Here is a 22,606-nt window from a genome sequence, read left to right on the forward strand (position 1 = left end):
ACATTTAAAAAAGAAACATTTCTTGTCCAGATACTTTTAAAGGGATTTCAAATAATAGGTCATTTGAATGTAATTTTGAATTTTTATACAGCAGTTGGGCTGTAAAAATACAGAGAATATATAGCAAATATCTGTAAAAAAAATTCACTGCTGTCACCTAATTGAAGGAGTTTGATTGTAATCATTTTGGAAAAACCTGCCAAATAACAGCGTTTTACTGCTGAACGAAGTTCTGTCACTTAATTGAAGGAGTTTGATTGTAATAATTATGGGAAAACCTGTAAAATAACAGTGTTTCACTGCTGAACATAAGTTATGTCACTTAATTGAAGGTGTTTCATCGTAAATGTAGGAAAAACCTGCCAAATAACAGCGTTTCACTGCTGAACGAAGTTCTGTCACTTAATTGAAGGAGTTTGATTGTAATAATTATGGGGAAACCTGTAAAATAACAGTGTTTCACTGCTGAACTTAAGTTATGTCACTTAATTGAAGGTGTTTCATCGTAAATGTAGGAAAAACCTGTGAAATAACAGTGTTTCACTGCTGAACTTTAAGTTCTGTCACTTTATTGAAGGTGTTTCATCTTAAATGTAGGAAAAACCTGTGAAATAACAGTGTTTCACTGCTGAACTTTGAGTTCTGTCACTTAATTGAAGGTGTTTCATTGTAATAATTTTGGAAAAACTTGTGAAATAACAGTGTTTCACTGCTGAACTTTAAGTTCTGTCACTTTATTGAAGGAGTTTAATTGTAATAATTATGGGAAACCTTGTAAAATAACAGTGTTTCACTGCTGAACTTTAAGTTATGTCACTTAATTGAAGGTGTTTCATCTTAAATGTAGGAAAAACCTGTGAAATAACAGTGTTTCACTGCTAAACTTTGAGTTCTGTCACTTAATTGAAGGGGTTTGATTGTAATAATAATGGGGAAACCTGTGAAATAACAATGTTTCACTGCTGAACTTAAGTTCTATCACTTTATTGACGGAGTTTGATTGTAATAATTATGGGAAACCTTGTAAAATAACAGTGTTTCACTGCTGAACTTTAAGTTATGTCACTTAATTGAAGGTGTTTCATCATAAATGTAGGAAAAACCTGTGAAATAACAGTGTTTCACTGCTGAACTTTAAGTTCTGTCACTTTATTGAAGGAGTTTGATCGTAATAATTTAGGAAAATACTGTCAAATGACAGTATTTCACTGCTGAACTTTAAGTTCTGTCACTTAATTGAAGGTGTTTCATCTTAAATGTAGGAAAAACCTGTGAAATAACAGTGTTTCACTGCTGAACTTTGAGTTCTGTCACTTAATTGAAGGGGTTTGATTGTAATAATAATGGGGAAACCTGTGAAAAAACAGTGTTTCACTGCTGAACTTTAAGTTCTGTCACTTTATTGACGGAGTTTGATTGTAATAATTATGGGAAACCTTGTAAAATAACAGTGTTTCACTGCTGAACTTTAAGTTATGTCACTTAATTGAAGGTGTTTCATCATAAATGTAGGAAAAACCTGTGAAATAACAGTGTTTCACTGCTGAACTTTAAGTTCTGTCACTTTATTGACAGAGTTTGATTGTAATAATTATGGGAAACCTTGTAAAATAACAGTGTTTCACTGCTGAACTTTAAGTTATGTCACTTAATTGAAGGTGTTTCATCATAAATGTAGGAAAAACCTGTGAAATAACAGTGTTTCACTGCTGAACTTTAAGTTATGTCACTTTATTGAAGAAGTTTGATCGTAATTTGTGTTTTTACATACAATTCAATGTAATTTAACATTCAACACAATTAAGCAAATACATGTATTTAAAAAGAATTACCTGTAGAATAACTGAAGGTTTTTACTGTTTTTTAATTATATTATTTTCTTTTTTAACATTATTTAACATTACATTTAAAGTTTAACAGCAAAAAAACAGAAAGTTGCCTTATTTTCACATACAGTAAAATGATGTATATTCTAGGTGTTTTACATGTAACATTCAAGACAATTAAGCAATGGAATAATCCTGTAAAAAAAAGATAATTCCCTATTAAATCAATTTACAGATTACAACCTTTATCTAATGGTTAATATTTGTATTAAAGGTTATTTACTGTATTTTATGACATTTACTGTATTTTTATGGCATTTACACTTAAAGTAGAAAAACAAAATAATACATTGAAAGTCCCGTAAAAATTAAAAAAAAATTAAGAGTGTAGGCCCCACACCGCCTCACACCGTGCAGCCAGAGGTGAGGGCGCGGCCTCGCCAGCGGCTGTGGCGAGGCCCCCGACCAGCGGCCATGTTTCCCCCGCCTGAGGTACCCTGGACACAAAGACAACAGGTGATCACAAGGCCGACAGCCTTGCCGGCCGAGGGATCGGCTACATTAGATGAGCACGCCCTAAAAAAACGTTGCCGTCTAGCTGTGTCTAGCTCGCTCTCCGGTCACTCCCCCCCCCAACACCAGCGGGATACGGGCTCTGATTTGTTCCCTTTGGCTGCGGGCCGCGAGCCTTCAGTGAAGCACAATCGGACCCACGTTTTGCTTCTCATGGGGACAGGGGCTGACACCCAGTTGCTGGCTAGGCCTGGGTCTGTCCGTGAGAATGCTATGCTGTCACGCGGCTCCCACGCCACACGTTCTGCGTCTGTGTTTGGTGAGCCTGGTGTTGTGTCTGTCAACGATGAAGGTTGTCAGCGGGGGAACTCGAGGCCCAGGGGGTCGCAGCGTGAGTTCCCCCAGCCCCGCCCTCGCCAGGCCGCGTGAATATTAAAGGCAACCAACTTGTGTTCAGCTTTTCGTTCAGCGTTTCTCTGATTGGCCACACGGCCACGTGACCGCCCGCCCCCTTTTGCCGCGAGCGCGGCAGAGGTCCCAAATGAAATGATGTATAATGTTATTTCGCGGAGCATAATGTATAATGTTATTTCGCGTTTGTAACGTCATAACATCAGTGGAGGCTGCTGACTGATTAATAATAAGCTCTCTTTATTTCGCGGAGCATAATGTATAATGTTATTTCGCGTTTGTAACGTCATAACATCAGTGGAGGCTGCTGACTGATTAATAATAAGCTCTCTTTTTACACCCATGGGCCATGTGGAACACCTTTCTAAAAAGTTGAAAGTAAAAATATGTATAGAAACAAATCATGCTTTTCTGCTGCCAGTAAGAAGACCATTGTACAATAATCCACAATTATGTCTGTATTTGATTATGGTGAAATTATGTACATGCATGCCTCTCCCTCCACCTGAAAGCCCATCCACGCTGTGTATCATAGAGCACTGGGTTTTATCACTGGAGATACATTTCTCACTCACCATTGTATTTTATATGAAAATAATTGTAAGTAGGTGAATTCTACACATCTGACAACGCCATCTGACAATATCATAATGATGTGTTTTCTATATTATATCCACAATCATTCATCTAAAAAATGTTATGGGCGTAAATACATGTTAAGATATTCAAAATCATCACAGCAGTATAGTTTGTTTATACTTCAGAAGTATGATATTTGAACGCGGTCCCCAAAATGAATGGAAGCGAATGAGGCGCCTGACGCCTGACACCTGGGAGGAATGGGGGTGTGTTGCAGCGTTGGGGATGTTTAAAAAATATAATTTAATATATAATATAATATAATAATAATCTGGTCAGCAGCCTCCACTGATGTAGCGTGATTCAAACCCCCTCAATGTGCAGTTTCTAGTTAATCAGTCAGTTACGCAGCCTCCACTGAGGTACAGTGACGAGTGAATCTGGTAGTTGGTTTATGACGTTACGAGTTAATCAGTCAGCAGCCTCCACTGATGTTATGACGTTACAAACGCGAAATAACATTATACATTATGCTCCGCGAAATAAAGAGAGCTTATTATTAATCAGTCAGCAGCCTCCACTGATGTTATGACATTACAAACGCGAAATAACATTATACATTATGCTCCGCGAAATAAAGAGAGCTTATTATTAATCAGTCAGCAGCCTCCACTGATGTTATGATGTTACAAACGCGAAATAACATTATACATTATGCTCCGTGAAATAACATTATACATTATGCTCCGCGCTTCATTCATTTCATTTGGGACCTCTGTCGCTTGCAGGGACCTCTGCCGCGCTCGCGGCAAAAGGGGGCGGGGGGTCGTGGCCAATCGGAGAAAAGCTGAACACAAGTTGGTTGCCTTTAATATTCACGCCGCCAGGCCGGGTATCACGTTAGTGCCTCCCACGGCCGGAAGACCGGCGGTGGTCAGTCAGGCATGCGTGATTTGGGTGGTAGTAATATCACTGCAGGGCTACGGTATGTAGGAACCCACCCTATCGGGCAGTGTGGGGACCACACGCCTTGCATGTCCAGCTGCAGAACAGATCCTCAGCAGTCCATGCCGGGGAGATGTTCAGTCGGGGAGCTTATGTCACCCAGTGTGATGTCAGCTTCCCCCGTATCAAACCGGCCCTTTCTGTTGGGGTCCCCCCTTGGGTGCGATTGCCTCGTTGGTAGTGTCAGGTTGCGATATCCCGGCTCCGCGAGATGCCCTGCTTGCGAGGTTGGCGAGTCCAGGGTTGACCTATCTACGGTTCCTGGCGGACCAGCGCCAAGTGGCGGCGGGTGCGCTTTGGGATTATCATCACATATGGCTACAGCAGTGCCATATGTCGAGGTGGATGGAGAGAACGCTGAGGCGAGGACTTGTGTTGCAGTTTGCACAACCCCACCCTCCGTTTTCAGGTTTGGTACAGACCCTATTGTCAGGGTCAACAGCAGTGACAGCTCTGGCCGACGCGATCCAATCTCTGTTGGCGAAGCAAGCCATCGTCGTGGTCCCAAAGGAGGACGCGATGCGTGGCGTTTCCTCCCGGTATTCCCTGGTGCCCGAGAAATCGCGGGGGGGGGGTGTCAGACCCATACTGGACCTGTCCCATGGAAGGTTCAGAATGTTGACCGTCTCCCACCTGTTAGACGCTGTCAGGTGGGGGGCTGGTTCACCTCCATAGACCTGTAGGATGCGTATTCGCATCCCGATCTTCCATCCTAGGGCTTACCTACGCTTCCTTTGCAGGGCTTAGCGTACGGGTACCAGAGGCTGCCGTTCGGCTACTCTCTGGCTCCCCGCATCTTCACCAAGTGCATGGAGACCGCGCTGGGGCCTCTGCGTCGTCGGGGTTTGCGGATTTTATTCTACCCTGGACGACGTTCTGGTCCTTGGCCGGTCAGGGTAGATCGCCAGGTCTCATACCAGGCAGGTGGTGCCTCACCAGTCTGGGTTTTGCTGTAGACTGGAAGTAGAGTACTCCTCTTTCCAGTCAACGGGTGGAGTACTTGGGCTTTTTCTAAGTTCAAGGTCTATATGGGCATCACTCTCAGAGCGGCGGCGAGTGGATGGTTCTCGGCGCGCTCGGGAGGTTCCGTCCTAGGATGGGTACGGCGCTGTCCGTGATGCGCCTGCTGCTGTGGTGCCTCTTGGCCTCCTCTTCATGAGGAGGATACAGAGGTGGGGTTTTTTCCAGTATGGAAATGGACCCGGTGAGAGACATGTGGAAGCGGCTGAAGGTTCCCATGTCAGTACTGGGGGACCTCGTCCTCTGGGGAGGGCCTGGTACCCTCACCAGCGTGGTCCCCATGGGCAGCAGGCTGTCACACGTCATGGTCTTCACCGACACCTCCCTCATGGGATGGGGGGGGGACGTGTCGGGCCAACGCAGTAGGGGGCAGCTGGCAAGACCATGCTACCCGGTCTGCGCTACATTCAATGTGTTGGAATTGAAGGCAGTCCTTCTGGTCCTCAAACGGCTCGGCCACCTTGTGGTGGGCTAGCATGTTTTAGTCGGACGGACAACACAACGTCAGCGTCGTATATTGTCAGACAGGGAGGAGTGCGTTCCCCCCGTCTGCACCGGGCGGCGGTCGGGCTCTGACTATGGGCGTTCTCTATCTGCGCTGCCTGAGGGCTCTCCACATCCCCGGCAGGGAGAATGTGGGTGGAGGTGTGATGTCGCGGGGCGGTCCTCACCCTGACGAGTGGGGACTACGTCCAGACATAGTCGGGCAGGTCTGGGACCGATTCCGTGGCCGTCCGGGATTCTTTACGCATTCCCCCCCCTTACACCTGATAGCTCAGCTGTTGGGGCGGGTTCGTCGGGAGCGCAGGACTTGGTCCTGGTCGTGCCGGGCCGGGGCTCAGCTGTGTGGATCTGGTGGGGATGCGTCTTGACTATTCTGTGGTTAACGCTATCCGGTACGCGTGCGCTCCATCCTCTACCGCGGCTTACGCTGGGGAGTGGTGTATGGTAGAGTGTGGGGGCAGAACATTGTTCAGCCACCCTCTCGTGGAACATTCCTGCTTGGCGCTCGGCGTCTCAAGCCTGTGGAACGTCTGTCTCCGAGTGGGACCTTCAACTGGTCCTGGGCCGGTTGTCGGAGGCCCCGTTTGAGCCTCTTGAGCAGGCGCCATTGGATCGGCTGTCTTTGAAGACCGCGTTCTTTTTGGCCATCACCTCCGCTTAGCGCGTGGGTGAGCTGTGTGCTCTCTCAGTGCGGCCTGAGTGCCTGTCTATTCGGCCGACAGCGGTGCGACTCTGAGGCCTAATCCAGTCTTCGTGCCAAATAATATCCGGAGCTCTTTTCGCTCCAGGGATATTGTGGTTCAGGCGTTCGTCCGCCTCCTCACGCTAGTGAGTTGGAGGCGGGCCTTCACCTGTCGTGTCCTGTCCGTGCACTGGGGGTTTACCTCAGGACTCTGGCTCTCAGGGCTTCCGTTCAACTGTTTGTTTGTTACGGTGGCCCTTGCGCGGGTGAGGCGCTGTCCAAGGAGCACCTTGGTTGTGCGGGGGCGTTACCTTTTGCTGCACGTTGGCTGGACAGGCTTTCTGGTCCTCCCCGGGTCCCTTCGTTAGGTTTTACCTTGTGGACGTGACTGGGGGTTCTGTCTCCCAGGCGGTTCTGAGGTCTGGGACCTCTCCTGCGTCCCACCATTTGGTGGGCTAGCAGGGGTGTGTGGGTGTGTGCCACACTGCCATGGGGTGCTGTGTCACACGTGGTCCCGCCTGTGCTGTGCGTTTTCAGCGGTGTCTCGTTCTCCCTTTTTTTGCACTTTGGTGGAGTTGACTGTCTCCCCCCCTTCATTAGGACGGGCGGGTGGACGGGACTCCCCTCCTCCCTGGTTGGGGCTTACGGGCCCTCAGCGGGTACACTTGTCGGGCAACGCGTCTGCTCTGCCCCATATCTCATAATGGCGAAGAGCGAGACGCGATTGGCCAGTATGATAATATAACAAAAGGTTATCCTATAACTTAGTTATATGAATACTGGCTGAGCGTCTCGCTCTTAGCGCCCTGAGGTCCCTTGGATGGGTTTTTCAGTGTTGGAAATCTTTCTGAGGAAGGTAGAGTGTGACCATGTCCGGCGTCAAATAGTGGGACGCGGGGGCGTGGCCTGGTCACGTGCATGTGAGTGCATTTGTTTGTCCGTGAGCACATTATGTGCTAGGAGATAAGAGATATCTCATAATGGCGAAGAGCGAGACGCTCAGCCAGTATTCATATAACTAGGTTATAGGATAACCTTTTGTTCTTTTATCTTCTATACTCTGGGCTCTTAGTTCTTTTATCTTCTAGACTCTGGGCTCTTAGTTATTTTATCTTCTATACTCTGGGCTCTTAGTTCTTTTATCTCCTAGACTCTGGGCTCGCAGCACAGCGTGAAGGCTGTCTGACTTCAGGAGGGTCTCAGCAGGCGTTGAGAAAAGATGAGAAAAACAGTTTCTACAAAATAAACCACGTGAGGTATCAAGCTGATGTATTCCAAACGATGAAAGAAGAACGACTTGTAAAGTATCCGCTACAGCCTCAATGTATATATATCCCTCCATTTCCTTCTCTCGCTCTTTCTAAGTGACCAAATGACACTCTCTCTCTCTCTCTCTCTCTCTCTCTCTCTCTCTCTCTCTCTCTCTCTCTCTCTCTCTCTCTCTCTCTCTCTCTCTCTCTCTCTCTCTCTCTCTCTCTCTCTCTCTCTCCCTCCCAATAAAAACCAAAACAAATGGGAGTCTGAAGCGTAGGGGAAGTGGGGCCTCCATGTTTCATTCATTGGGTCCCTCCAGTGAGTGTACACATTACGGGGACTGACAGCTGAATGGGAGCGTTGGGGGCTTTTGTTTATAGTTGTCTAAGATCCACTTCAGTGGGATAATGAAAACGCAAAGAGCAATTTGGGTGAAACACGAGCACATCCGTCTCTCCGCCTCGCCGCTGTGCACCGGCGTCCTCCTCCGCCTCCTCGGGAGAGAGAGGGCAGCCGCGTGCTGCGTGTTTATGTATTCCGCCGGAACATTAGTTTGCCGCCGCTCTTTCATTAGGCGCGGTCCAAGGTATCCACCGCTGCTCAGCAACCAGGGAAGTACCGCAGGGATATGTTGACTTCCGGAGACGAATCATCCTCTTCTCTGCCTAGACACCTACTGTACCGTGTGCACCCGGGGAGGAGACCTCTTTTCTTCATTATTTAATGTTTTAAAGGAAAACTCCAACATTTTGGGAAATTAGCTTATTTAACATCTTCCCTGGAGTTATACAAGAAGATTCATACATTTTCCGTCTCTCTGCATGCATTGGGCTTAGGGAACACCTGGACCGTTAGCCTAGCTTAGCTTCATCACTGGAAGTTGGGCAGACATCCAGCCTAGTTCACTACAGTCAGGAAATATACTCCAAATACAATCAAAATACAACTCCCAAACGTTCCTGTAAACATGTTGTAACCTGTGTATTTACCATGTCTCCCAGTCATACAAGTCTCCCAGGTACACAAGTTTCCCAGACACACAAGTCTCCCAGTCACACAAGTCTCCCAGTCACACACGTCTCCCAGTCACACAAGACTCCAAGTCACACAAGTCACACGAGTCTCCCAGTCACATGAGTCTCCCAGTCACACAAGTCTCCCAGTCACACAAGTCTCCCAGTCACACAAGTCACACAAGTCTCCAAGTCACACAAGTCTCCAAGTCACACAAGTCACACAAGTCTCCCAGTCACACACATCTCCAAGTCACACAAGTCACACAAGTCTCCCAGTCACACGAGTCTCCCAGTCACATAAGTCTCCCAGTCACACAAGTCTCCAAGTCACACAAGTCTTGTGTGACTTGGAGACGGAAGTCCAGTCCAGTCCATTATAGTCCAGTCCATTACAGTCCAGTACAATCCATTACAGTCCAGTCCAGTACTGTCCAGTACAGTCCATTACAGTCCAGTCCATTACAGTCCAGTCCAGTCCATTACAGTCCAGTACTGTCCAGTACAGTCCATTACAGTCCAGTCCATTACAGTCCATTACAGTCCAGTCCATTTCAGTCCATTACAGTCCATTACAGTCCAGTCTAGCCCAGTCCATTACAGTCCACTACCGTCCAATCCAGTACTGTCCAGTCCAGTCCATTACAGTCCATTACAGTCCAGTATATTCCAGTATAGCCCATTCCAGTCCATTCCAGTCCATTCCAGTCCAGTCCATTCCATTCCATTCCAGTCCAGTCCATTCCAGTCCAGTCCACTATAGTCTAGTCCAGTCCATTACAGTCCAGTCCATTACAGTCCAGTCTATTACAGTCCAGTCCAGTCCAATACAATATAGTGTGTGTGTGTGTGTGTTAATTTTGGCAGCTATTTTCATTTTAGTTTTAGTCTTAGTCATGTGTCAAGTGCTCCTTTTTAGTTTTCATCATATTTAGTCATCTGCATTTATTTTTCGTTTAGTCAGTTTTAGTCAACTAAATATCTGAGCATTTTAGTCTTAGTGTTAGTCTCAATTTTGTCTTTTTTGTTTTTGTCTAGATTTAGTCGCAGAAAACTGATGACTTTTGTCTAGTTTTCGTTAATGAAAAAAAGGCATTTTATATTTTTATATTGTAAATAATGCAATTATATTTATTAAGTATAGTCTAGCCAAAACCCTATCAGCTGATTCACAATAAGTTCAGTAGAAGGCTAGAAGCCCAATAGTAACCAAACATTCCTTGAAATGGTCAATAGATTCAGAAATAGTCAGACATGGAATGGAACATAATTTATTCTGATTTAAATTGCTTATTTATTTTTTTAACCAACAAAGGAACATTAGGATAGTGTAAATACACAGTACACACTGATTGCAATTCTCACTGGGACCTACTGTATAAATTTCACACACGTCACACACACATTCCCTTTTGTCCCTCGAGTCGTACCGTAGATCGCCGACGTCACTTTAAACTTAAAATGGCGGCCCCCATCAGAGCATTCGGCTAACAACATTAGCTTAGCGAACCTGCCACCGCACTTCTATGTGCATAAAGTGTGGTAACAAAATATCACAGCCCCTAAGACTGGGATCGTTCTAACTCTACTGAGCATGTACCCAACATTATATGAAAAATAAAAAGTCATTACGACGTTTTAGTGCACTTCAAGCGCTAAAGGGATTCATAACTTATAGCAGGCTCAATCTCAGTGTTAGTACTCGTCTGTTTCTTTTCTTTTCATACCTTTTTAAGTGAACGTGGTCTCGTCCTTGTTGTATCCATGTGTAATGTTGATAGTAGTGGGTGTACACAGATGAAAGAGAGCAAGTCTCTGTCTGGGATATAGGTCCCGACTCCCAGGCTATTAGCCTAGCCATCCTCTCAGCCTCTGTCGTCTTAAATGCTATGTTCTTTTGGTAGAACTGTTCGGCTGCCGCAGGAGTGTTGAGAGAGTAGCAGATTCCGTTCGCGGTTATTGGTATAAGCTGTAGTCACGAGAGACCTGGGACGCGGTTTTTAGCCTCACGTATGTTATGTAGCTTGGCTTTTAGCCATAAACGCTGCTGAGTTTAACCCGGAAACGGAAATGGGAAATGCTGAAATAATAACGTGACTTATTCTAAAAGTTATAATTATTTTGTCTCATCTTGTTTTAGTCAACATAAATTAAGAGAGAATTCATCATGGTTTTTGTAAACTACATTTTTGTGTCGTCAGTTGTGGTCAACAATATTTAATTAATAATTTAGAGTGTGTGTCCTGCAATGCACTGCTTGCTGGCCTTCCACTGCCATCAAGCCTCTTCAACTCATTCAGAATGCAGCCGCCCGCCTGATCTCAAAGCTACCGAAGTCAGCCCATGTCACCCCACTTTTTAGAGACCTGCACTGGCTCCCCATTGCTGCACAAATCCGCTTCAAGGCCCTCGACCTGGCATATCGTGCAGCAAAGGGAACGGCTCCTGCCTACCGCCGGTCAATGGTCTCTAACTACACACCCTCAAGACCCCTACGCTCTGCATCTTCTGGCTGCCTCAGACCCACTCCTATCCGAGCTCCGGGAGGGTCATCAAAGAGAAGCCGCCTATTCTCGGTCCTTGCCCCACAATGGTGGAACGAACTGCCCACCACAGTTAGGACAGCCGAAACCCGACCAATCTTTCGCCGTCGACTAAAGACACATTTCTTCAATTAATATCTGATTTTTTTTTTAATAATAATAATAATTATAATAATAACCTTACTGTCATGCACTTGTCCTAATATACTAACTTACACTGTAGCACTCAACACTTGAACATTGTTACTCAGCTGATAGAGTTGTACACTTTCTGCTGACAAAACTTGTAAGTCGCTTTTGATAAAAGCGTCAGCTAAATGACAAAATGTACATTTAAATGTGTGTCTGTGTGTATGTATGTATGTATGTATGTATGTATGTATGTATGTATGTATGTATGTATGTATGTATGTATGTATGTATGTATGTATGTATGTATGTATGTATGTATGTATGTATGTATGTATGTATGTATGTATGTATGTATGTATGTATGCATGGCCGCCTAGTTATAGTTGAAAGTGGGGGTGCAAGATTATTATGTGACAGGCAAGGGGTGGCACGACCCCCTCCATGGCAGAATTTAATAATAATAATAATAATAATAATAATAATAATAATAATAATAATAATAATAATAATAATAATAATAATAATAATAATAATAATAATAATAATAATAATAATAATAATAATAATAATAATAATAATAATAATATATTAATATATATATATACTGTATAATATACTGTATATTGATTTTTCGCTCGTTTATTTTTATTAAATCAATCTCCTTTCAAATAGGCCAAGTTTTTAATAAGAAAGAGAAAAAAGATAATTATACCATATATTGCCTTGCTCTATTATTATTTCTTTTACATCGTACTACAAGAAGCCTTAGGGCCCGCGTCCACCGGCCTCATATTTCCAGCTGAAAAACGCTGGCAGTGCGCCGGTAGTTTTGGGATGAAGCGCATCTTGTAGCGAGATGACAGAGAGAAAGAAATCTAGCGACAGCCATCGTATTTTACTGCCGCGGTTTTGCACATATAGCATATTTTAATACACTTTATTGTATATTAATTATATATATATAGTTATTGTCTGACACCACAGTTCGCCCTTTGCTTTTTATTAGTGTATTTGTGTAGTTATTAGTGTATTTGTGCCCTCATACTGCTCCTGTCTCTTGCAGGTAGACAGGCAGGCAGCTCCGGTGTCAGGTTACAAGCAGAGTGGTAGATATGACTGGCTGTGATTGGTTGTCTGAATATGCGCGCGGCGCACCACTCTGGAAAGTTCAGAAACTTTCAACTCTCTAGGCTGTGTGCGGCCGCATAAAAAAGCTGAAAGGCGCTGAAAAAAAAAAGCCGACTGCATACGCTCCCTCCCCATTGGAATACATTGAAAAAAGACGCATGCGGTCATAAATATGAGGCAGGCGCGCCCTTACACAGGATGGGTTAGGTTAGAATCCAACCCTTTCCTATTTCTTTTAAACATCTCTGGTGATTAGAAAATACATTTTTTTTTTTTTTTTTTTTTTTTTTTTTACTATTCATTAAGATAGAATAATGGAATGTGTGATTCTCTTTTCAAGAATAACTAGAAAAAAATATCATTAAATGTTTTCTGCTTTTCCGATTTTCAGAAAATGCTATAGGAATCCTATACGAATCTGTATACGTTTTTGGAACCAAACCCATACGAATCCTATGGGATTCTTATAGAACTGTCTCAAAATCCTATGGGATCCTAAAGGATTCCTATAGGGTTCCAAAAACGTATAGAGATTCCTATAGCATTTTTTTGACTAGGGATGTTATCCTACACTTTAAGCTGACTGTCTGATATTTCCATTACCTGTAACTCTTGGGTCTCTTTCTCTCCTTCTCTGCCTCCTCCCTGAGTCTGCACAGTCACCATATCATTCTACATTAAGGAGAGCAATACTCTTATGAATACACTGAACTGGTTTGAATACACAATATTTATGCTACTCTGTAAAGAAAGGGAGAGAGGGGGGGATATATGATCCAAGTATTTGTGTCTTAATTTGTTATGTTATCCTACACTTTAAGCTGACTGTCTGATATTTCCATTACCTGTAACTCTTGTGTCTCTTTCTCTCCCTCCTGAGTCTGCACAGTCACCATAGCATTCTACATTAAGGAGAGCAATACACTGAACATCATTATGAAACATTTCTATTAGCATTTCACCTCTTTCTTATGAACATTTTTCAACTAGTCTAAGGGTGGGATCCACAAAGAATGGATTGCACGCACGCACGCACGCACACACACACACACACACACACACACACACACACACACACACACACACACACACACACACACACACACACACACACACACACACACACACTGTGCATGTTATTTACAGGAGATGGGCTTCTATCATATTATCTTCTATCATTCTATAATTCATTCTTCTTTTATTTTCATTTCAGGTATTGTACCTTAAGATAATTGAAGGCTGGCATCTGTAAATGCAGATATAAGTACTTTATTCTTATTTTATTATCATTATTATTATTATCATTATTTTCTTTCCAATGAAATGAAAATCAGAAAATAAGTGGTATTTGATGGAAAATATGAAAGTCAATGCTTGAAGGAAAATGGACTTCAGAAATCAGTTTTTTATTTAGTGTTCTGTAAAAGTCTTGTCGAATGTAATGTTTTATGTTTTGTGTGGACCCCAGGAAGACTAGTTGTTGTCATGCAACAGCTAATGGGGATCCTAATAAACTCAAACTCTAATGGGCTTTGATCTACCAGGTAGCTAGCTAGTCAACCACACACACACTGGTTGATGTTACTACAGTAGCTAGCTAGCAAACGTCAGCTAACAGCTAGCTAGCATAAAGAGTGATTTGTAATTCAATGCAGCGAAAAAAGAGAAGGTGATGATTATAAATTACTTTTATTGTATTGAGTGGTAGAAGTAAAGACATGTCTAACATAATCATTTGTTTGAACAACTTACTGGAAAAGTCTGCCACCAATGACAGACTCGGTCGCCTGTGACACACACGCACTCAGCCTGTACCTGCAGCAGCATGCGCCACTGACTGCTGGGGGAGGGACCGTGGGAGGCAGTTGATCAAACCATTAAAATGTGGGGGGCAGGGGGGTCACAATCTTTGGAAACTTAAAAACTCGCTATTAAGTGTCATTGCGTATTATTAATTTGATTGAAATTACGTAGTTATGTTTACAGTGATATATTGTGGGGGGACATATCATATTTTTCATATGATCAAAAAGTGGGGGTGCAAAAGCACACGTTTGCTCCCCCAAGTTCAATTGTGGGGATGCACCTGCTCCGTTTGCTCCATTGCTCAGGCACCGTGTATGTATGGGGCGGCGTGGCTCAGGGGTAGAGCGGGTCGTCCAATGATCGAAGGGTTGGTGGTTCGAATCCGAACGTCTGGGGAAAAAAAGCATCTCAATCTGAAAAAACATTTCGGAGCTATGGACATTATGAAAAAGTAACTGTATTTACAGTAGATTTCATTCACAGTCTTTGCTGACCTGTCAGGGGCGCCTGGTGGTACAAAATCCAGAGTGAACTCTGAGCCATTGGAAAGAGGAGATTTGGCCCGATCCATAAATGTATGACTTGGCCATAATAAGGTCATTTATAGGCCTGATATTCTATATTCGCTTTCGATAAAAGCGTTAGCTAAATGACTAAATGTAAATGTAAATGTTTATTCTATATTCATATTTAAAATGGCATTTGTCCGGATGGCAAAATTCACTACTGTATGTACAAAAAACCCTGTAAATCATCTGCCCTTTATTAACTCTTTCAGTGCCACTCACGAGATTCCTCGTGTTTTTTTATAGGTGGTTGCTAGCCACTCACGAGATTTCTCTGATTTTTTTTTTTTTTTTTTTTTTTTTTTGGGATCTGAAAAATGATTGCATCACCCGAGCCTACCCGAGTATTGCCGAGCTGCGCCGGTGATCACTGTGGAAAAAAGCGCCCCCTGTCGTCTCCCAGATGACATAAGTGATTTTGGAATGGACTCAATGAAAATGAATGGGGAAGAAAATCCGGTACTCCACATTTTCCAGTTCACTGATCCAGCCGGGGTTACCACAGTTCATTCTGGAGCCTCAGATCCCCGCGGATCATGGAGATCCACTGTGTCGCGTTGGATCCATACACGTATCGATTTTTTCGAATGGTGATCAGGAATTGGAATATACCAGTTGGATACCATCTGATGTCAGGTAAGGACTCTATGTTATCAGTGGTAGGATAATCAGAGTAAGTTTGATGAAGTTATAAGCTGTTTTGTGAAATGTCTTCTTTCGGTTTCACTGTAAAACTCCGTGAGGAAATCAACGGAGCGATTATCCGTGCGCGGCCGTAATGTGCTTGCGTGCACGTATAATATTGATCATCTAGCGTTTATTTGAAAACGATTCATAAAAAGGCCGACGAATATCAACGTTGTGGAATATTCCACTAAAAGACGATTTTCATAGAATGCTCCAGAATGAGCTGTTTTTTATATCAAAACGGGGGCTTTTCTAACTGCTCTGAAACGGAAACGACGCGATAAAAAAACAATCTGTCTTCACAGCACGGACTGGAAAATAGTCTTTGATAATGCGATGGGCAGATTAGACACATAGCCATAATTTAAAACATAGATTAGGCGATATTAACGTTAACATTGGCGCCGATGGTGGCATTCAAGCGGTAAAACGGAAAACCAGGCGTGGCACTGAAAGAGTTAATCTGCTTAGATTTTTTTGTACACATTATCTCAAGAAGGTGCTGAATCAGCTCAGTGGCAATATTTCACATCTGGTCAATGTTAGCATGGTGTTATTCACCGTCAAAGATGATTTTTTATTTTTAAATAAATAATACGCAATACTTTAATTCCGCACCTTTCTAAAAGCTCTGTGGATGTATTATATATTTTCTTTTATTAAATTATTACTATTAGATTTACTACCCTAATGTCATAATATACCTGTATCACTGTACATATTAACACTACAACATCTGTACATACATCTGATTAGCACTATTACTATTTATATATTTTATACCCAGTTTAATCACCTGTACATAATAATAACTTTATTTGTATAGCACTTTTCATACAGAGTGTTAGATCCTGATAAAACTGGCCAGTATCACGTCTTCGTCTGTTTGGCTCTCCATCCAATTCCTCTGTGTTGTGTCATTTTAATGGTCCTGATGTCTCCGATACCGGTTGATTAGATCCTTATCTCACCCCGTTAGTACAATCCGCAAACCATAATAATTCTCCACCTCCGTAAGAATTCGACACTTCGACAACGTGAAATACCTTATGAGGAAAAGCGTTGTTTATTGCTATAAACAGGAACCTCAGCTCAGATGTTAACAGATTGTATTGTCCTTGCAAAGTCTATTCTAATGACCTTTCGGTGTGTTCAGTCTATCTAATGATCTTTCAGTCCAGTCTATTGTCCCTCTGTCTCTCAGTCCAACAGTGGTCAGGCCTGTTCGTTAGCCAATACCATCCTCGTGGTAGCCGAAGCTAATGATGATATGGCATTCTTCCTCCCCCCCCCCCCTTCGTGATGAGAGGAGAGAGAGTCTCTCCTGGTTTCGTCCCTCTTAGTCTCAGTCAGATTTTAGTCTGCCTTACACCCGGAAACACCGTTCGACTTATAGATCTTCGTCGTAGAAACGATAGCCCCGCCCCTCTTCTGGTTGTCAGGCGACGCGCTGTCATGACAACCGCGTTTAACCTTTACACACACTTCAAAACGTTTCATTCACTGTTGCATTAAAGAGGTCACCCCTCTCCCTCGCTCTGTACCGCTCCTTATCTTTGTTTTGTCTTCCAATCGGAATTCAAAACAAACCCCCTCGCTGGCAGTGTGCTTGTGAAACCTCTTCTTCTCCACCGTCAATATCATCCCGTGATGATAATGATATTACCCTCTTAAAGCGTCTCTTTATATCAGTTTTATAAACCAAATATAGATTGAAAAAACCACCATTTTCTCTCAAGAGGTTGTCGTTACATTGTATATTACTATTTCACTTTACTGTTACATTTGCACTCTGGTTGGATGCTAAACTTCTTTTTGTTGTACTGTACTTGTGCTGTGTGATGACAATACATTTGAATCTAATCTAATCTAAAGACTCTTGGCCTGTCCAGAGTTGCACTTTACTGTTACATTTGCACTCTTCGTTCGTACTTTACTTGTGCTGCGAGTAGCCCACTCATTTCTTTCTTTCTTTCTTTCTTTCTCTTTCTTTCTTTCTTTCTTTCTTTCTTTCTTTCTTTCTTTCTTTCTTTCTTTCTTTCTTTCTTTCTTTCTTTCTTTCTTTCTTTCTTTCTTTCTTTCTTTCTTTCTTTCTTTCTTTCTCTCTCTCTGTCTCTCTGCTGTTCACCCCCCCAGCTGTAAGACCAAGGTGTACTCGGACGACGTGCCTAACACCAGCATTGTGATTGTGTTCCACAACGAGGCCTGGAGCACCTTGCTGAGGACGGTGCACAGTGTCATAAACCGCTCGCCCAGACACCTGCTGGTGGAGATCCTGCTGGTGGACGACGCCAGCGAGAGAGGTAGGAAGTAGGGATGTCCGATATTATCGGCCTACCGATATTATTCTTTCTTTTTTTACATTCATTTAACATTTATTTACCCAGGCAAGCAAGTAAGAACAAATTATTATTTAATTTATTGTCAAAAGTATGCATAATGTTGTGTTAATTCCACGACAAGAGATATGTAATGTTAATTACCTGAAATTATTCAGTTTTTTGGGGGGGGGGGGAACCCTGCATATATATCGGTATCGGTTGATATCGGTATCGGAAATTAAGAGTTGGACAATATCAGTATATCGGTAAAAAAGCCAATATCGAACATCCCTAGTAGGAAGACACTCTGCAGCTCAAAGAGAGGTAGGAAGACACTCTGCTGTCAACACTGGTGTCTTTTAGGAGAGACTACGCTACACTGGTGTCTTTTAGGAGAGACTACACTGGTGTCTTTTAGGAGAGACTACGCTACACTGGTGTCTTTTAGGAGAGACTACACTACACTGGTGTCTTTTAGGAGAGACTACACTGGTGTCTTTTAGGAGCGACTACGCTACACTGGTGTCTTTTAGGAGAGACTACACTGGTGTCTTTTAGGAGAGACTACGCTACACTGGTGTCTTTTAGGAGAGACTACACTGGTGTCTTTTAGGAGAGACTACACTACACTGGTGTCTTTTAGGAGAGACTACACTACACTGGTGTCTTTTAGGAGAGACTACACTACACTGGTGTCTTTTAGGAGAGACTACACTGGTGTCTTTTAGGAGAGACTACGCTACACTGGTGTCTTTTAGGAGAGACTACGCTACACTGGTGTCTTTTAGGAGAGACTACACTACACTGGTGTCTTTTAGGAGAGACTACACTGGTGTCTTTTAGGAGAGACTACACTACACTGGTGTCTTTTAGGAGAGACTACACTGGTATCTTTTAGGAGAGACTACACTGGTGTCTTTTAGGAGAGACTACACTACACTGGTGTCTTTTAGGAGAGACTACGCTACACTGGTGTCTTTTAGGAGAGACTACACTACACTGGTGTCTTTTAGGAGAGACTACACTACACTGGTGTCTTTTAGGAGAGACTACACTGATGTCTTTTAGGAGAGACTACACTGATGTCTTTTAGGAGAGACTACGCTACACTGGTGTCTTTTAGGAGAGACTACGCTACACTGGTGTCTTTTAGGAGAGACTACACTACACTGGTGTCTTTTAGGAGAGACTACACTACACTGGTGTCTTTTAGGAGAGACTACACTACACTGGTGTCTTTTAGGAGAGACTACACTACACTGGTGTCTTTTAGGAGAGACTACACTACACTGGTGTCTTTTAGGAGAGACTACACTACACTGGTGTCTTTTAGGAGAGACTACACTACACTGGTGTCTTTTAGGATAGACTACACTACACTGGTGTCTTTTAGGATAGACTACACTGGTGTCTTTTAGGAGAGACTACACTGGTGTCTTTTAGGAGAGACTACGCTACACTGGTGTCTTTTAGGATAGACTACACTGGTGTTTTTTAGGAGAGACTACACTGGTGTCTTTTAGGAGAGACTACACTACACTGGTGTCTTTTAGGAGAGACTACACTGATGTCTTTTAGGAGAGACTACGCTACACTGGTGTCTTTTAGGAGAGACTACACTACACTGGTGTCTTTTAGGAGAGACTACACTACACTGGTGTCTTTTAGGAGAGACTACACTGGTGTCTTTTAGGAGAGACTACGCTACACTGGTGTCTTTTAGGAGAGACTACGCTACACTGGTGTCTTTTAGGAGAGACTACACTACACTGGTGTCTTTTAGGAGAGACTACACTGGTGTCTTTTAGGAGAGACTACACTACACTGGTGTCTTTTAGGAGAGACTATACTGGTGTCTTTTAGGAGAGACTACACTGGTGTCTTTTAGGAGAGACTACGCTACACTGGTGTCTTTTAGGAGAGACTACACTACACTGGTGTATTTTAGGAGAGACTACACTGGTGTCTTTTAGGAGAGACTACGCTACACTGGTGTCTTTTAGGAGAGACTACACTACACTGGTGTCTTTTAGGAGAGACTACGCTACACTGGTGTCTTTTAGGAGAGACTACGCTACACTGGTGTCTTTTAGGAGAGACTACACTACACTGGTGTCTTTTAGGAGAGACTACACTGGTGTCTTTTAGGAGAGACTACACTACACTGGTGTCTTTTAGGAGAGACTATACTGGTGTCTTTTAGGAGAGACTACACTGGTGTCTTTTAGGAGAGACTACGCTACACTGGTGTCTTTTAGGAGAGACTACACTACACTGGTGTATTTTAGGAGAGACTACACTGGTGTCTTTTAGGAGAGACTACGCTACACTGGTGTCTTTTAGGAGAGACTATACTGGTGTCTTTTAGGAGAGACTACGCTACACTGGTGTCTTTTAGGAGAGACTACACTGGTGTCTTTTAGGAGAGACTACACTACACTGGTGTCTTTTAGGAGAGACTACGCTACACTGGTGTCTTTTAGGAGAGACTACGCTACACTGGTGTCTTTTAGGAGAGACTACACTGGTGTCTTTTAGGAGAGACTACACTGGTGTCTTTTAGGAGAGACTACACTACACTGGTGTCTTTTAGGAGAGACTACACTACACTGGTGTCTTTTAGGAGAGACTACACTGGTGTCTTTTAGGAGAGACTACACTACACTGGTGTCTTTTAGGAGAGACTACACTGGTGTCTTTTAGGAGAGACTACACAGGAAATCTCCAATGTTTTTGTCCAATTACATGGCAAAAATAATTGGTGCATTCATTTGGCTGATTAACATGATACACACACTATGATTGTTGAAGCACTGCTTGCTCCATCTACTCTACTCTACTCTATTCTATTCAGAACGTTATATTAATGTCCCAGGGGCCATTATTACATTCTGTCATATCTAGAATAATGTATGTGCTCTCCACCGACTCCCTGAAGAAGAAGCCACCGTAGGGTTTCCCCGGGAGTCCACTAGCCTGTCATATCATATGTATGATGCTGTATGTGGCCTCTCCACAAACTCCCTGAAGAAGAGGCCACCCGTAGGGTTTCCCCGGGAGTCCACTAGCACTGTCATATCGTATGCATCATACTGTATGTGGCCTTTCCACAGACTCCCTGAGGAAGAGGCCACCCGTAGGGTTTCCCCGGGAGTCCACTAGCCTGTCATATCATATGCATCATGCTGTATGTGGCGTCTCCTCAAACTCCCTGAGGAAGAGGCCACCTGTAGGGTTTCCCCAGGAGTCCACTAGCACAGTCATATCGTATGCATCATACTGTATGTGGCCTTTCCACAGACTCCCTGAGGAAGAGGCCACCCGTAGGGTTTCCCCGGGAGTCCACTAGCACTGTCATATCGTATGCATCATGCTGTATGTGGCCTCTCTGCAGACTTCCTGAAGAAGAAGCTTGAGAGCTACGTCGGGACACTAGAGGTCCCGGTGCGGGTGCTGAGGATGGAGCAGCGCTCAGGTCTGATACGGGCCCGGCTGAGAGGAGCGGCGGCCACCAGGGGGCAGGTCATCACCTTCCTGGACGCCCACTGCGAGTGCACCGCAGGCTGGCTGGAGCCGCTGCTGTCGCGCATCAAAGAGGACAGGTAGGAGCCATCGCGCCTTGCGATCGGAGGGTTTAACTCTGGTCGTCCTTAGAGTCAGCACTAGTACCGGTGCATCTCAATAAATTAGAGTATTGAGGAAATATATCGGTTGCCTCCACGCCACGCCACATTGATTCATGCTAAAGGAGCCCCGCCCAAGTATTTAGTGCATATACTTTTCAGTAGGCCGACATTTCTGTAATATATATTTTTTTTAATTTTTTTATGTAATATACATGTTTTCTCAGATACCGAATTTTGGGTTTTCATTAGCTGTAAGCCATAATTATCAAAATGTAAAGAAATAAAGGCTTGACATATTTCACTCTGTGTGTAATGAATCTATATAATATATAGATTATATATAAACTTTTCCTCGATATTCTAATGTATTGAGATGCACCTGTATGTGAAATGATAAATAAGAGGTGCTTTGTGGGTGTTGTGTGTACAGGAGTGTCCAATAGCTACTCGTGTCCTCGTCTTAAAAGACAGCCAGCCTGCTTTCCAAGAATGGAAAAGAATAGACATTTGATTGAATGCAATTCTGCTCTTCTAACAACATAGCTGCTCAGTTGGTCCAGGGGCGTCGAGGCAACAAGATGAAAGTCATTCTTCACTTCCTGGAGGCTTTGATATAGTGAGGAAATGTAAAATAAACTCCATGGCTATAGAACCGCTGAACAAGAGTAGTGTTTCACTCGAGTTACATCATACAATAACTGCCTTACGTTTTATCCATCCCGTGGTGGCAAATTGTGAAAGTGACACAAATGTAGTCGGTTGGCCACGGTAACGTTCTGTCGGAGAAGACCCAAGTGCAGACAGACAGGCTGGAGGCAGTTGAAGCGTTGGACCCAAAAGCGGGTGTATTTATTGAGGACGGTTGACAGCTGTGCTGAATAACAACTGAATAACCAACAGAAACTGGAAAACGGGGAACAAACTAAGTATGTTTTCACACCTGTATGGGTTGGAGTTGTTTTCTGATACAGGGAGCAGTTTTCTGATACA

At 43.5% G+C, this 22,606-nt stretch overlaps 1 protein-coding gene across 1 annotated transcript in view; it reads left to right on the forward strand.

The window, feature by feature from the left end:
* galnt13 (polypeptide N-acetylgalactosaminyltransferase 13) overlaps positions 1 to 22,606 on the forward strand; it is a gene marked incomplete at both ends in the record, with an annotated part of 244,921 nt that overhangs the window by 93,655 nt on the left and 128,660 nt on the right. Inside the window, 2 exon segments of the mRNA XM_084310931.1 lie at positions 17,806 to 17,972; positions 21,385 to 21,592. Coding sequence (XP_084167057.1) covers positions 17,806 to 17,972; positions 21,385 to 21,592 — 375 coding nt within the window.

The sequence above is a fragment of the Notolepis coatsorum genome (assembly GCF_963971535.1).
Source record: "Notolepis coatsorum genome assembly, chromosome: 3".
Lineage (NCBI taxonomy): Eukaryota > Metazoa > Chordata > Actinopteri > Aulopiformes > Paralepididae > Notolepis > Notolepis coatsorum.